Source organism: Borostomias antarcticus (genome assembly GCF_949987555.1).
Source record: "Borostomias antarcticus genome assembly, chromosome: 8".
Lineage (NCBI taxonomy): Eukaryota > Metazoa > Chordata > Actinopteri > Stomiiformes > Stomiidae > Borostomias > Borostomias antarcticus.
Window position 1 is genome coordinate 9,343,027 of NC_140241.1, and position 14,448 is coordinate 9,357,474.

General features: G+C 52.8%; 1 protein-coding gene across 1 annotated transcript in view; it reads right to left on the reverse strand.

The window, feature by feature from the left end:
- hivep3b (HIVEP zinc finger 3b) overlaps positions 1 to 14,448 on the reverse strand; it is a 56,704-nt gene that overhangs the window by 12,818 nt on the left and 29,438 nt on the right. The window contains exons 2-3 of the mRNA XM_084442441.1: positions 2,584 to 5,084; positions 624 to 916 (exon numbers count right to left, since the gene is read on the reverse strand). Of these exons, the coding sequence (XP_084298567.1) occupies positions 624 to 916; positions 2,584 to 4,702 (2,412 nt within the window). The 5' untranslated portion in view covers positions 4,703 to 5,084. The remainder of the gene's footprint in view (positions 1 to 623; positions 917 to 2,583; positions 5,085 to 14,448) is intronic.

The following is a 14,448-nucleotide window of genomic DNA, read 5'->3' on the forward strand; positions in this document are numbered from 1 at the left end:
CTGCACTCACCCTTTGCGGTCCAATTGCACTGCTAGTTTTTGCACTGTTTGTATCTTGCAGTCTTGTCCTGTCCTTGTACTTGTCCATTGTTGTGTAGTCGTAAAGCACCACAGTGTCGCAAACAATTCCTATGTATGTACAGTACAAATGGCAATAAACAATTCTGATTCTGAATAGGATTCTTGAGAGAAACATACTCCTCAGTGTGGTAAAATGGTAAATGGACTGCACTTATATAGAGCTTTTATCTAAAGAGCTTTACAAGGGCCTCCCATTTACACACCCATTTACACACCCATTTACACACACATTCACACACACATTCACACACCAATGGTGGCAACTGCCATGCAAGGTGCTAGCCTGCTTATTTGGGGGTTCAGTGTCTGGCCCAAGGACACTTCGAGATGTGGACAGGGAGGAGCCGGGATTCGAACCGCCGACCCTACGATCGATCATTGGACGACCCGCTCAACCTCCTGAGCCACAGCCCGCCCCTACTAAGTGATATATATTAGAAAAATCTATAAGAACGAGAACGATTACAAAAAAAAGAAGAAACGATCGGACAGTCAAAAATACTCCAGGTACAGTAGAGTCAAGTGTTAATATAATCATGTACCTTGGACGAGGACGCCATCACCGGGGGGGGCGACACAGACGGCATGTCGGTGTCGGGCTCCACGGTGACGAGGATCTCGGGCACTTGGATGTTGGACTGGCGGACCAGACGCGAGGTGGAGGGGGATGGCCTTGGCTCCGGCGGCGCCTGCGTCGTGGGCTGGTCGTCTCTGAACTCCGCCTCCTGGCTCTCCATGGAGACGCTCTCCTGCTTCTCGAAGGAGCTGGTGTGCTGGATGACCGACACGCCCTTCCTGTCCTGTGGGGGCTGGGGGGAGGGCTGGGGGGAGGAGCCTGGAGGGGGGGGGCATAGAACCGTGACGACCATGACGCCTCTACGGTAAAACGCTCAATGGACCGCACTTATAGAGCGCTTTTATCCAACGCGCTTTAAAATGAAGGCCTCTCATTCACCCATTGTCATAGAAATTGTAGTTTCACCCTACTTCCCTCAACCTTTCACATGCAAACCATCTTAGCTGTGTTAATTAAGAAATAAACCACGAGAGGCCGTGTGTTATAGTGATTTTATAACAGCTAGGGGGCGTTGTTAGGCACGACGCGAAGCGCTAGCTGTTATAAAATCACTATAACACACGGCCTCTCGTGGTTTATTGCTTTTATACAATGGTTACTACAGTAAAGTAGTGTAAAATAAACACACAGCAATGTAAAATCTTAACATTTATTCAAAACGAAGCATCATTCCCTCAATTCTGCCGAGCAAAATAGTTCCCCTAACAAAAGGGTTGCCAAGCAACAACAACAACTACAATGCATTCAAATGGGAGGCGCATTAATACAAAAAAATGGAATGATATGCGGTCCCAGGTGTGTGTTACAAAGTATTTTAACACGGCTTCCAGACAATCAGAATCATGAACCAGAACTAACCGTTGTATAACCTAATTTATAACATGACATCTCCAGGAGGTCGACACATCTCAGACCTTCAGTCTGGCCTACAGTGACTTTCCTTTGTTCCATTGTCCCTGAAACCTATTCAAGATTTACCGCCCTTTCTAATATCACGTGTCTCTTGACCACTGTTGATGACGTATGCCATTTATTATGAAGTGTACAGATGGGTTAGCCAATCAAATCCCTGGAAGCGTCATACCTGTGTATTGCTTGAATATAAGACCCTGCAACACCGTTCGGGGGCACTTCTGTTAGATACCACTCACGTGCGTTATCCTGAAGTCCTTGCGCTAGTATGTTTTCTCAATAAATCAGACTTGACCTCTTTGAGCGAACCTTGGCAAATCTTTTACTTTCGATCAGATTTAATTCCACTACACCATTCACACACCCAATGGCAGCAGCTGCCATGCAAGGTGCTAGCCTGCTCATTGGGAGCAATTTGGGGCTCAGTATCTTGCCCAAGGACACTTCGGCATGTGGACAGGAGGAGCTGGGATTCAAATCGCCGACTCTACGATCATTGGACGAGCCGCTCTACCTCCTGAGCTACAGCTGCCCCACTATCATTATGAAGAGCCACTTATGCAGAGTTTTGAATCAAATTATGGATTACATAACGAGGAGATATTTCACTCAAAATACAGCTTTCTTTAACCCACGGCTTAATTGTCAATGCTACTTTCTCTGTCTCACATAGGCATAATCACATTCTATCTATAGTTTCTTTATAAATATACTTATTTGTCTATATGTCTAAAGCGTCTATTGTACTAAAGCACCTATTGTATTTATATTTTTGCTACTCGTGCACTTGGCTTTAGCACTACAGTACTGTATGCTCTCAGTCACTTGTTCAGACAGGAGATGCACTTGTTCTGGCGAGTAGTAGTACACTGACTACCTACGTTAAATGCAATTATAAGTCTCTTTGGATAAAAGCGGCTGCTAAATTAATGTAATGTAATATTCATTATATGTCTGTAATGTAATGTAATGTAATGTAATGTAATATTCCTGCTCTGTCCAGACAGGCGTACCTGAGAAGGCCAGGCTGTGCTCCGGTCTGCTTGTCTCCGCGTGGCTATGGGGTTGGGCGGCGGTGGCGGGATCTTCCTCCAGACTCTCCTCCTTCCTCCTCTTCCTCACCGCCATGGCCAGCGCCCGGAACTTATAGTGCATCATCTGGGGGCGGTCCTCGCGGTACGCCCCGCCCCCACCGCCAGCGCCCGCCTCCTTCTTCTCCGGCTCCCGGAGCGGCCACGCCCCCGGGCAGAGCCTGGCGTGGGCCTTGTAGCCCCCGCCTCCCTGCTCGCAGCGGACGCCGCACGCCTCGCACTCGTACCAGGGCCCGCCCCCCGCCCTGCCTTGCTGCTGTGGCCTACTGGCGGCGGGCTCGCTCCCCGGGGCCGAGGAGGAGGAGGAGCCCCCCGCCACCGCCGCCTCCCCGATGACGAGCTCGGCCCCCGGCGGCACCTCGATGGCGGGCTGGCGCCGCAGCATGCGCTGGGCGTGGCCCGCCCTCATCTCCGCCACCGACGTCTGCTGCTCGTCGAAGGAGCGGCAGAGACGGAAGCCCCGGGCGGGCGGGGGCGGCGGCGGCGGCGGCGGCGGCGGGGTGGCGAGGAGGCCTTCCGGGCTCACGGAGGGCATGGAGTTGCTCCTCAACAGGGGCGCCGCCGCCCCCCCCTCCCGGACGCCGGGGGGGGCCTCGAACACGTAGGGGTCCTTGGGGGAGGAGAAGCGAGGCGACTCCAGGCTGCCCTTCCGGGACAGCGAGGAGCGGCGGGGCTTGACGCTGTCAATCTCGCTGGCGTCCACCACCGCCTCGTTGATGGTGATCAGCTTGGTGATGTGTTCGATGACCTGGGTCTTAGGCACGCTGAAGGGCGGGGCCGAGGCCACGCCCTTGTCCTCGGGGGGGGCCGACTCGGAGGAGGAGCCAGAGGGGCCCGGCTGCTGATGCTGGTGGTGGTGTTGACCACGCTGCTGGCCCCCCAGACGCCCGTACTTCCCCAGGATGATTTCGGCGTAGGACTTGGCGTGGTCGGCGGCGCCAGAGGTGGAGGGGCTAACCTGGGAGAGCTCTGCGCTGCCAGATCGGGAGAAGTAGCCGGACTCTGTGCTGCCTTTGCTGCCGGGGCCCAGGGAGGTGGAGGAGGAGGAGGAGGTGGAGGAGGAGGAGGGGCCGATGCCGCCGCCGCTGTCAGGGGATGCCAGGGGCCTGCGTTTCCTCTCGCTCAGCCTCATGGCCAGACGCTGCTTCACGGCCTGGGAGTCCTCAGGCCGCTGCTGCTGCTGTTGCCCCTCCTCCGGGCCCCGGCGCCGCTCCACGCCGCCGCCGCCTCCGTGCCTCTCCCCGGAGGAGGAGAGCGGCGCTCGGTGCAGGCCCGTCTCATCCTCCGAGTCGGTGCTCTCCCCCTCCTCCGCCGGATCCTCGGGGTCCTCCCCCGGGCCGCTTGGGCCGGGCTCGCCGCGGGTCGATGCCGCCGCCGCCGCGCCGGCCTTGATGCGGTGGGCGTGGGACTTGCGGTGCTTGTACAGGTTGCTCTTGGTCTTGAAGGAGAAGCCGCAGGGGGCGCAGGGGTACGGCCGTTCCCCCGTGTGCGAGCGGATGTGCTTCTGCAGCACGCTGGGCTTGGCGCACGGGCGGCCGCAGTACGTGCACACGTACTTCCCCGGCCTCGGAGGGGGCCTCCTGTCCCCGCCCCGGCGGGAGGACGCCCCGCCCCCCCCGGCCCCCGCCGCCGCCTCCTCCGGGGCCTCCTGGCTGGTCTGGGGCAGGAGCTGTGGCTGGCCTCGGGCCGAGGTGGAAGAGGAGGGCGAGGGGGAGGGGGAGGAGGAGGAGGAGGGGAGGGGAGAGCCGGAGGAGGGTAACGGTGACGGGAAGCCACCGGCGGTCGAGGGGCCCGGGGCGTCTGCCGCGTGCTGCTGCCAGGCAGCCGCGCCGGCGGACGGGGCACGGTGCTGCTGGAGGCGGAGCAGCAGGTCAGAGCGCCGGGGGTGGCGGTGGTGCTGGGGGCGGCCCAGGGCCCCGTGGACCGGCCGGGGGTTGGGAGGAGGGGCGGGGGGCGGGGTTTGCTCCTGCTGGGGCTCGGCGGACACGGGCCGCTCTCGCCTCGGTCCGGAGCGCTCCTCGTCGGTCGGCTCCGCCTCCATGGGGCGGAGGGGAGGGGGGCCTCACGGACACAGCAGGGGGTGGGGCTCCAGGAGCCTCATAGAGCTAGCCGCCGGGGGGGTGGGGGGGGGGGGGTGGCGCGCGGAGGCCGGGGACTAAGGGAACATCTACGCTGCCGACGCCGCGGGGGGAAACCACAGAAGACGACCTTTTCGGTTCAGGCCAAAAGTCGTTTGAGAGAACCAGACGAGACATCGTTAGAAAGCGCCCTGGGGCGGTGCGGACGCGGGTAGACGCGGAGGCTGCGCGAGCGTCGGGTCGTCCTGGTCCCGCGCGTGCTGAGCCATGTCGACGGCTTCTCTGATCCTCTCCTCAGACTCCTCCTCCTCACGTCAGTGTTTGGCTCCTCCACAGGGCCCGGCTCTGCGCAAGAAACACACACACACACACACACACACACACACACACACACACACACACACAGATGACACACGGGTGAGCTAACTGCGGTCGAATAACAGGCTCGTTCATTCTGCTACATCACCGCCGTGCATGCGTCATTAATGTGAGACGATCGTGTGTCACTAGCTGCGTTCGAAACCGTCCCCTATTACAGAAACAGTGGGCTTTCTTCTAGTGTCCAAATTTTCAACGGTTAATTTGATTCACTAGCTATACAGCCCGCTAGAAAATACGCACAATTCACAGCAATTTCTAGTGAACTGAGGATGCACCCGGAAATTTCTCGTTCACTACGCTACATAGGGAATAGAGTGGGCGGTTTTGAACCCAGTTACTGTGTTACATGAGTAGCAGTATCAATCAGTCAATCAATCAAAGCTTTATTTGTATAGCGCATTTCATACCCAGAGCCAACAGTAGCAGTTACATGAGTAGTGCGGTATTGCAGACTCGCAGTCTCGTCTCAAAAACGTCCGCAAGAACACACTATCGGTTGTGTGAAGTTGACGATATCTTTATTTGCCTAGCAAAGGAAAATGGTGCCCGGAGGAGGGTTAAGCGCCCACACCCCCAGGTTATGTGGCCTCCCTAATTTCCAATCATGCTCTTAGGACTTCCCCTGACTCACACTCTGACTAAGAAGCTAGGATGTCCCGGTCTGATGATGCGTAGGGATGGGTGTTCTACTGGGAACATAAGCCAGGTAATTACGGGAGGGGGGTGGGTTATTGGCCTCGTCCGTCCTGGGCTGGCCCTACCTGGAAATGGGAGTCTGTGCCCGATACTGTGCAGTGATAAACTCCAGGGTGTGGTTTTATGAACAGGATGAGAATGCTCTGCCTGATTCGCTCTGAGACAGCGGTTCCCTGTGGAAAAAGATCACACACACACACACCCACTATGCAAAATAATACACCAATAATCGAGTATAGTCAATTTTCAGAAAATATTGGAGAGAGAAGGTCGAATATCATTTCTGAGCTCAGTTGACAGCCCTAACACACACGCACGCACGCACGCACGCACACACACACACACACACACACACACACACACACACACACACACACACACACACACACACACACATACACATACACGGGCCACCATGCTGAGTGAGAAGTGAATCCTGGAGCTGTCCGAGACGGCCTAGGAAGTGATATCAGGCTGGGGCTGTAGCAGCTGCCAGGAGAAGCACTACATCAGGCGCAGAGTCACAACAGGCGGCAGAAATATAGCCTGCGCTTATCAGATCTGGCCTCAGCGCTGGATATGTGAAGGGCTTGACAGCGAGGAGCGCTCAGGCTGTCCAATGACCCGTACCGCCTCACGCGGCCACTAGGGTGCGCTGTGGATGCGGGGCCAAGGACAATCCAGAAGGTCTAGGATTCCCAGCATCACAGTAGCATGGTGGGAATAGGGCACTGTACTCTTAGCAAGACATTATCTTCATGCTAAAAAAAAACATTTTGGTTACCAGAAATGCTGCACACAACTCCATTACTGTCATTTAGCAGACGCTTTTTTTCCCTCCAGCACTCCACGCATAATTCTTGTGCCACAGCCAATCAAAACCCATTCGGGGGAGCGGCCTAAGCCAATCAAAACATTTCTGTTGAGCCGGCGTGGCCAACCGCAGACAACCCCAGCTGAGGTTCATCCACTATATCAGTCACCGTCTGAGCCGTCAACACTCTGCATTCCTTCCCACTCCCGGAGTGCTGTGTGTGTGTGTGTGTGTGTGTGTGTGTGTGTGTGTGTGTGTGTGTGTGTGTGTGTCTGTGTGTGTGTGTGTAAGTGTGTGTTGTGTTCATGGGCAGTGCGTGTTTGTCTGATAACAAGAACATACCTTGTTATAAGATCACTAACTTATGTTTTACAAATCATATGTATTAGAAATCGGGTGGTGCAGCATGTTAGAAGTCGTATTGGTAACCGGGTAGGGAGGGGAGGGTTGGGCACAGAGACACAGAGATAGAGAGACATTGAGTCAGTGAGAGAGAGAGAAGCTAAGATGACAAAGACAGAAACTCAGAGACAGACACAGAGATACCGAGAGTGAGAAAGTGTGTGTGAGAGAGAAAGAGTGTGTATTTGTGTGTGTGAAAGAGAGTGTGTGTGTATGTGTGTGTGAGTGAGAGAGAGGAAGAGTGTGTGTGTGTGTGTGTGTGAGAGAGAGAAAGAGAGTGTGTGTGTATGAGAGAGAGTGTGTGTGTGAGAGAGAGTGTGTGTGTGTGTGTGTGAGAAAGAGAGAGAGGGAGAGAGAGAGTGTGTGTGTGTGTGTGTGTGTGCGAAAGAGAGACAGAGAGAGACAGAGAGCGAGGTGACTGGGGAGTGATTCAGTGTTCCAGCGGGTGGATAAACAGGCCTAGCAGAGGACTGCGGACCAGGTGCCAGTTGTGGCATGGCAGAGCTGACAGTTTTTTTTAATGAGCTACAGTTTCCCTCTCTGTAGGCTGCCGGAAAATACCGCACCGTCTGCTTTCATTACCAATGCTTAAGAAACACGCCGGTTCGTTCCTCCCTTTGGGAAGCGATTCGACAGCTTCTCGGCTCACCTTCCAGCACATCTGCTGAGGAGAGATTCTCTATTTAGCACGTTTCTCAGAGAACGCCCACGCTTTGATTACAAACGTCTACCACAAAGCGTTCACACAAAATAACAAACTAAATCTGCCAGCACCAAAAATCCACTAGTCTGTCATCACGTGTCTACCAGCTGGATACACGCACGCACGCGCATGCATACTTGGACTGGCTACATGACAAGCTAGCTTAAAATGACTCGTTGTACTGCACATGACAAGCTAGCTTAAAATAACTAGTTGTACTGGCTACATGACAAGCTATCTTAAAATGACTAGTTGTATTGGCTACATGACAAGCAACCTTAAAATGACTAGTTGTACTGGCTACATGACAAGCTAGCTTAAAATGACTAGTTGTACTGGCTACATGACAAGCTAGCTTAAAATGACTAGTTGTACTGGCTACATGACAAGCTAGCCCTTCTCAGGATCTGCGAGTGCGCTTATTATTTTTCTAGGTAGTTTTGAGGATTTCCGACCAGATGGGGCGCTCTCCGCTATGCAGAGTTGTATGGCAGTTGAAGAAGACTACCTCGAAAATAATGACGATGCCACAAAAAACAGCTTAAAGAATCACTTTAAAGGCCCTACGAGGAGTTTCGGGAAGCGGCAGTGTTTTCCGCCCAAAAAGACCACATTTCCCATGAGCCTCCCCGCGCACTGTCGGAAACCTTAGCTACCTGAGCCGGGTGTTTTGAAGACGGAACGATCGCCACCGACGAGGTAATTACTTAGGTCTTACTAGTAACATTACTTTTGACAATATATAACGGTCATATTTAAATTATTCTTCGTCTTGTCGGCGGCGTAGGCTACTGCAGTAAATCGTTTCGTCATTCCAAGGAAGTTCTGGACGACCCGACCACGAAATACTAATCTAAAAATAAACTACATACAAGAAACAACATTTGTCGAAAATGGACACATAAACAAGTGTGGGTAATGTAGATTCACCCACATTAAAATGAGACTTTCGTAACCAAAAATAAACTCCTCGGGGTACCTTTAACGGTAGCACCAAGCTTTCAAAACCCATCGTTTGTTAGAATAGGTGTTTCTGCTTTGGTGAGTGGCTTTGAAATGTTTATTTGACACTTCAAATATGAACGCCAAGCGTCGCCAACTTCGCGACTATTTAAAAGTCTAAATTTCCTATGGTGGTAGAAAGGACTGTGGTAGCAGATGCTACGTCAGCAGCGCACTCACAGATCCAGATAAGGGCTACATGACAAGCTATCTTAAAATGACTAGTTGTACTGGCTACATGACAAGCTATCTTAAAATGACTAGTTGTACTGGCTACATGACAAGCTATCTTAAAATGACTAGTTGTACTGGCTACATGACAAGCTATCTTAAAATGACTAGTTGTACTGGCTACATGACAAGCTATCTTAAAATGACTATTTGTACTGGCTACATGACAAGCTATCTTAAAATGACTAGTTGTACTGGCTACATGACAAGCTAGCTCATGCGTTACTAGTTATATGATGTGTAGCTGCGACTACTGCACGTGGTCATCCACAGGACAAGCTAAGATACTGTTAAGATAATCCTTTATTAGTCGCACGAGGGGAAACTGCAATGTGACAGCGGCAAAGTGGATAATAAAAATAACATTTCACGCAGACTGCATTGAGAGAGATATGAGAGACATTGCAGTGCAGTCATTTGTCAGTCATCTGGGCCTCCTGTTCTGTCATGCGCTTCTCTGCTTGAGTCCGGACCTGGCAGCGCTCACAGTAAAAGAGATGCTGAGAGCAGGAAGGAGATCAGAGAGCGAGACAGAGATTTAATGAGTGGAACGGCGACAGGAAGACACAGGTAGGCAAGGAAGTAGTCGGGGGGCGTGGGAGGTAGCTATATATATATCCATCTATAGAAAGCGCGTGAGAAAGAGAGAGAGAGAGAGAGGCAAACAGACAAACAGCCGTACAGACAGGGAGGAGAGTGCGTCCCTACTTGTTAGATGTCAAGTACACGGCCGGCCATCACCGTGTAAAGGTTTAATGATCTCTGGCATAAGTACAGACGCAGCCCTTAAACAGGGCGATTAGAAGGCTTTTCCAGAGGGGGAGAGCACCGCGTGCATTATTCATGGGAGTCTAGACTGCCGGTTCAGTGCAGGGAGACACGCCATGAGGGCAGTGCCAGGAAGACGAGGGGAATGCCTGCCAGATTATACTGTACATCGAGCAGGCACATCACATCCACCGACGCACACACACACGCGTGCACACACACCGCCACATCACCACCACCACTTCCCTATAAACCGTCTGCTCGAATACAGTATGCACACACTGTGTACATACAGTAGAAGTACTACTCCATCTCCCGAGCGTTCTCCTCCATCTCCCGTCAGTGTACTGTAGATCCGCCCTGACATGTGACCTCAGCCGGCCAGTCAGAGCCGGAGGTGATCCCGTCGTCCGTGCCGCTGGGTCTTAGCCCCACCCCATTCTTCCCCGAGGGTTTTCCCTTCTCAATCTCTCAGACAATACAATACAACGACAACACAGTACAAATCAATCAAAGCTGAAATACGGAGGTGGGGGGTGTACTTAGGTAGTCTTGCATAGTCAGACCTCTCTCTCCACACTTCGTTTAGACTGCCAGCGCTGGAGAAAGGTCTGGCTGGACTCTACCATTCAGAGATACAGAGAAAATGCTGTATTTCTTTATAAATCAATCCCAATCGGTGGAGCGATCGATCACTAGGTTGTTGTCGTAGTCTGGATTGGCCGACCACATGAATCAGCAGTAATAAACGAATGACGAGGCTTATCTCCAAAACGTGCATCCGTTGAGTCAGACTACTTCTTACTGTAGCCAATGCTGATTCTTCATCCATGAGGGCGGGGCAAGGCGGTTGACATTGTTGCCTATTAATAGACACTGAGGTGTGAACTTAACGTCAGTTAAGCTACTGAAGCAGCCCTACTGCACACCGGCACATTCCTCTGACAGGAGTCGTCACAGCAAAACAGCAGGGCTAATTATAGCACCAGGAAATGAAACGGCCCTGAGCCATGCCCTACGGTGCATGAACCCCGACACACCTTGTGTCTGTCTTTGACCTTTCGTCTGCCATTACCGCTGTCTGCCGTCGGCGTGGGACCACCGATGCGCCGCGCTGAGACCCGCGGGCCCCCGTAGCCATGTTGGCTGAATGAGTGTACATCTGAGATAGGTGGCAAAGGGTGTGTGTTAAAGGGAATTGTTCCCAGTTTCAGCATGAGGAATGTTCAGCAGAAAAATGGTGTGTGCGTGTGTGTGTGTGTGCATGTGTGTGTGAGGGGGGGTCTGCTCCGTCAGCAGAAACACTAACACCGATGCAGGTACCCAGGAGACGGCAAACCCACACAAAAGCTTACTCTCTCTCTCTCCTTCCTTCCTTCCTTCCTTCCTTCCTTCCTTCCTTCCTTCCTTCCTTCCTTCCTTCCTTCCTTCCTTCCTTCCTTCCTTCCTTCCTTCCTCTCTCTCTCCTTCCTTCCTTCCTTCCTCTCTCTCTCCTTCCTTCCTTCCTTCCTTCCTTCCTTCCTTCCTTCCTTCCTTCCTTCCTTCCTTCCTTCCTTCCTTCCTTCCTCTCTCTCTCTCTCCTTCCTTCCTCTCTCTCTCCTTCCTTTCTCTCTCCTTCCTGCCTTCCATACTCTCTCTCCTTCCATCCTTCCTTCCCTCCTTCCTTCCTTCTTTCCTCTTTCTCCATCCTTCCTTCCCTCCTTGCTTCCTTCTTTCCTCTTTCTCCTTCCTTTCTTCCATACTCTCTCCTTCCTTCCTCTCTCTCCTTCCTTCCTTAGTCTCTCCTTCCTTCCTTCCTCCTCTATTTCCTTCCTTCCTTCCTTCCTCTTTCTCCTTAATTCCCTCCTTCCTTCCTCTCTCTCTCCTTCCTTCCTCTCTCTCTCCTTCCTGCCTTCCGTACTCTCTCTCTCCTTCCCTCCTTCCTTCTTTCTTTCCTCTTTCTCCTTCCTTCCTTCCTTACTCTATTCTTCCTTCCGCTCTCTATTTCCTTCCTTCCTTCCTCTCTCTCCTTCCTTCCTTAGTCTCTCCTTCCTTCCTTCCTCTCTCTATTTCCTTCCTTCCTTCCTCTTTCTACTTCCTTCCCTCCTTCCTTCCTCTCTCTCCTTCCTTCTTTCCTTCCTTCCTAACTCTCTCTCTCCTTCCTCTCCCCCGGCTGGGCTTCTCTCTCACGTTCCGTCTTGTCTGTCCGTGTGTCTTACTTCCTGTGTCTCTCTCTGTCCGTGTGTGTCTTACTTCCTGTGTCTCTCTCTGTCCGTGTGTCTTACTTCCTGTGTCTCTTTCTGTCCGTGTGTCTTACTTCCTGTGTCTCTCTCTGTCCGTGTGTCTTACTTCCTGCGTCTCTCTCTGCGCCCCTGGGGGGGGGGGGGGGGGGGGGGGGGGGTCTACTGGGCGCGTTCTGTGAAACGTTCACCACGAGGCCGGTGCAATCCGGCGCCTACGAGGCAGGATGTCACAATGATGGATCCCGTGGTGATTCAGCGGCGGCCGGGCGGCTCTCCTGCGCTCAGAGCCGTGCAGCGCTGCTCTATAGCAGCCAAAACATGGACGCTTAGCAGATGACCAGCCCATGCAAAGTTTGTGTTCATTTAATCAACCAATACTGGACTGTGTTCTTGTAGCTGTTAATGAGAGAAAAATACAGGCTAAACATGAAATTAGCTCGTGCCCGGTGGGCAAATAAACCTTCTTAAGTGTCTTGTGTTCAAAAAAAAAATCAGCTGTCAAAACCACCCCCCCCCCCAACTGGCGGCAGCCTGCTGCTGGTTCCCATGGAAACCAGCCTGGTCTCAGCAACGGCAGATGGAGAGGGAGCTGGAGGTCTAAATTTATCTCCCAGCATCCTCTCTGAGTACAGACGCACGCTGACAGGAGGAAGTGGAGGAACAGCCCGACCCCGGCGGGCACGTTGACGCGCGGCCCCCTCGCAACCTCTGACCCCTGCCGTTTACAGTTCCTGGCTAGCGGTGTCGAGGCTTTCCGTCGATCGCTGTCTTAGATCAGAGCCTTGGTGAGCAGATCTGAGTAGGCGGGGTGGGGGACAGCGAGGGGGGGGGGGCATTGCTCAGGGTATGTCGGCAGAAAACAGCGCCGGAGCCCAGACCTGACTGAAATGCGTCGCCCAGTGTGAATGGAAACTTTTCTAATATGCAGTCTTCCCTCAGACTTCCCAGAAAGTGTTAAGAGCCGTTCCAGCAGCGTCCAGCTCCGGTCCAAACCCGCCTCTGTAATGCTAACCAGATTGAGAGAGCCAAGAGGCTAAAACCACCGTAAAATGCCATGTTGTTGTACCACGCTATTAAAGAAACCCGGTGGACAGAGCCTCTCAAAACCAGATGGTAGATAGCGTGTAAAAACCTCCGGAGCCCCAGACTCACCCCAGGTCAGTCATTATCGCTGTGGCTAGGAGCTGCACACTGAGGGAGCTGTCTGAAACAGCCACATACCAGCGCTCTGTGAGCTGCCCTGGAGGGCTGGGCTGGCTGCCTGCGACCACCCCCTGCCCCGGGGGGCCTCGGGGGCCGCTAGCCCGCTGCTACACGGTAGTTCCACGACGCCAGACAACCAGAGATCTCCACCTACCATTGTGTCATACTGGAAGTTGTTGCGAACGGCGGCGAGAATGGCTGCTAACGAACCTGCAGTACGCCTACTGCTTTGGATTGGTTCAAGCCTGAACAAACCTTACGGCCTGAAGACTTTGGATTGGGTCTGCAATGCAGTTGTTGTTTTTTACTCTAATTGTTTCCACTTAGTTTTAGCAACGAAATCTGGAAGAATGTCCTCAGTCTGTCTAGTTGAGTGAAGTGGTTAGAGACTGACTTGTGAGTCTAGCTACAGGGGGATTTCAGAGAGCTTTGATAAGACAGGCGAGTCCACAGCCAAACCCCTGTTCACTTTGATTAAAACAAGGCGCTGAACTGCAGGTCGATTCTGCCCTCGAACCCAAACATGAGCGGGTCCGGAGCTGGCATCTCAGCAGCCGAAGGAACGACAGGAGTCCAACGATTTTAAAACTTCGAGTTTAAAACTTCGGAGCGTGCTCTCGTAACGACTTACCCAAACTACAAATTGACTAAAACTTGGAGCTGAGAGCACCTCCACTCAGGTTGTACGTCATGTCCAAGCTGCCAGTCGCCCTCTGCTGTCCTGGGGGGTTAACAAGGAAGCCAACTGCCTCCACTTGAGGAAGTATATGGACTTTGCCCAAATCTAATAACCAGAGGCCCAGTGAAAGGATACACACACTTAAACACCCAGCCACACACACACACACACACACACACACACACACACACACACACACTCCAGAAGCTTGGCTTAGCCGTCCTTTGTCTACACTCTGTTCTCCCTCCAAAGGCACAGAGACGGGGAGTGCGCTGTCAGCGTGCCACGTAAACACGCCAGCGCCCCTTAAAACACAGCTTCGCTTTCGCCTGCTTTCATCCCGCTGTCTCACTTTCGGGTAGCTGATGAACTCACCACTGTGCTCAACTATCACACTCACTCAGGTGGCGCAACTGGGAGCCTTACACCACCACCTCATTCAGCACTAGAGACTGACCAAAAGTGATCATTCCTTTACAGCAACTGTCTCATCACACACTGAAAGACTGAGGGAAAGGTCAGAGAAGATAGGAGGGGGGTGATGTATAGAAAGAGAGCTGAGAAAGAGAGGGAGAGGGACTGTATAGAGAGAGACTGAGAGAGACAGA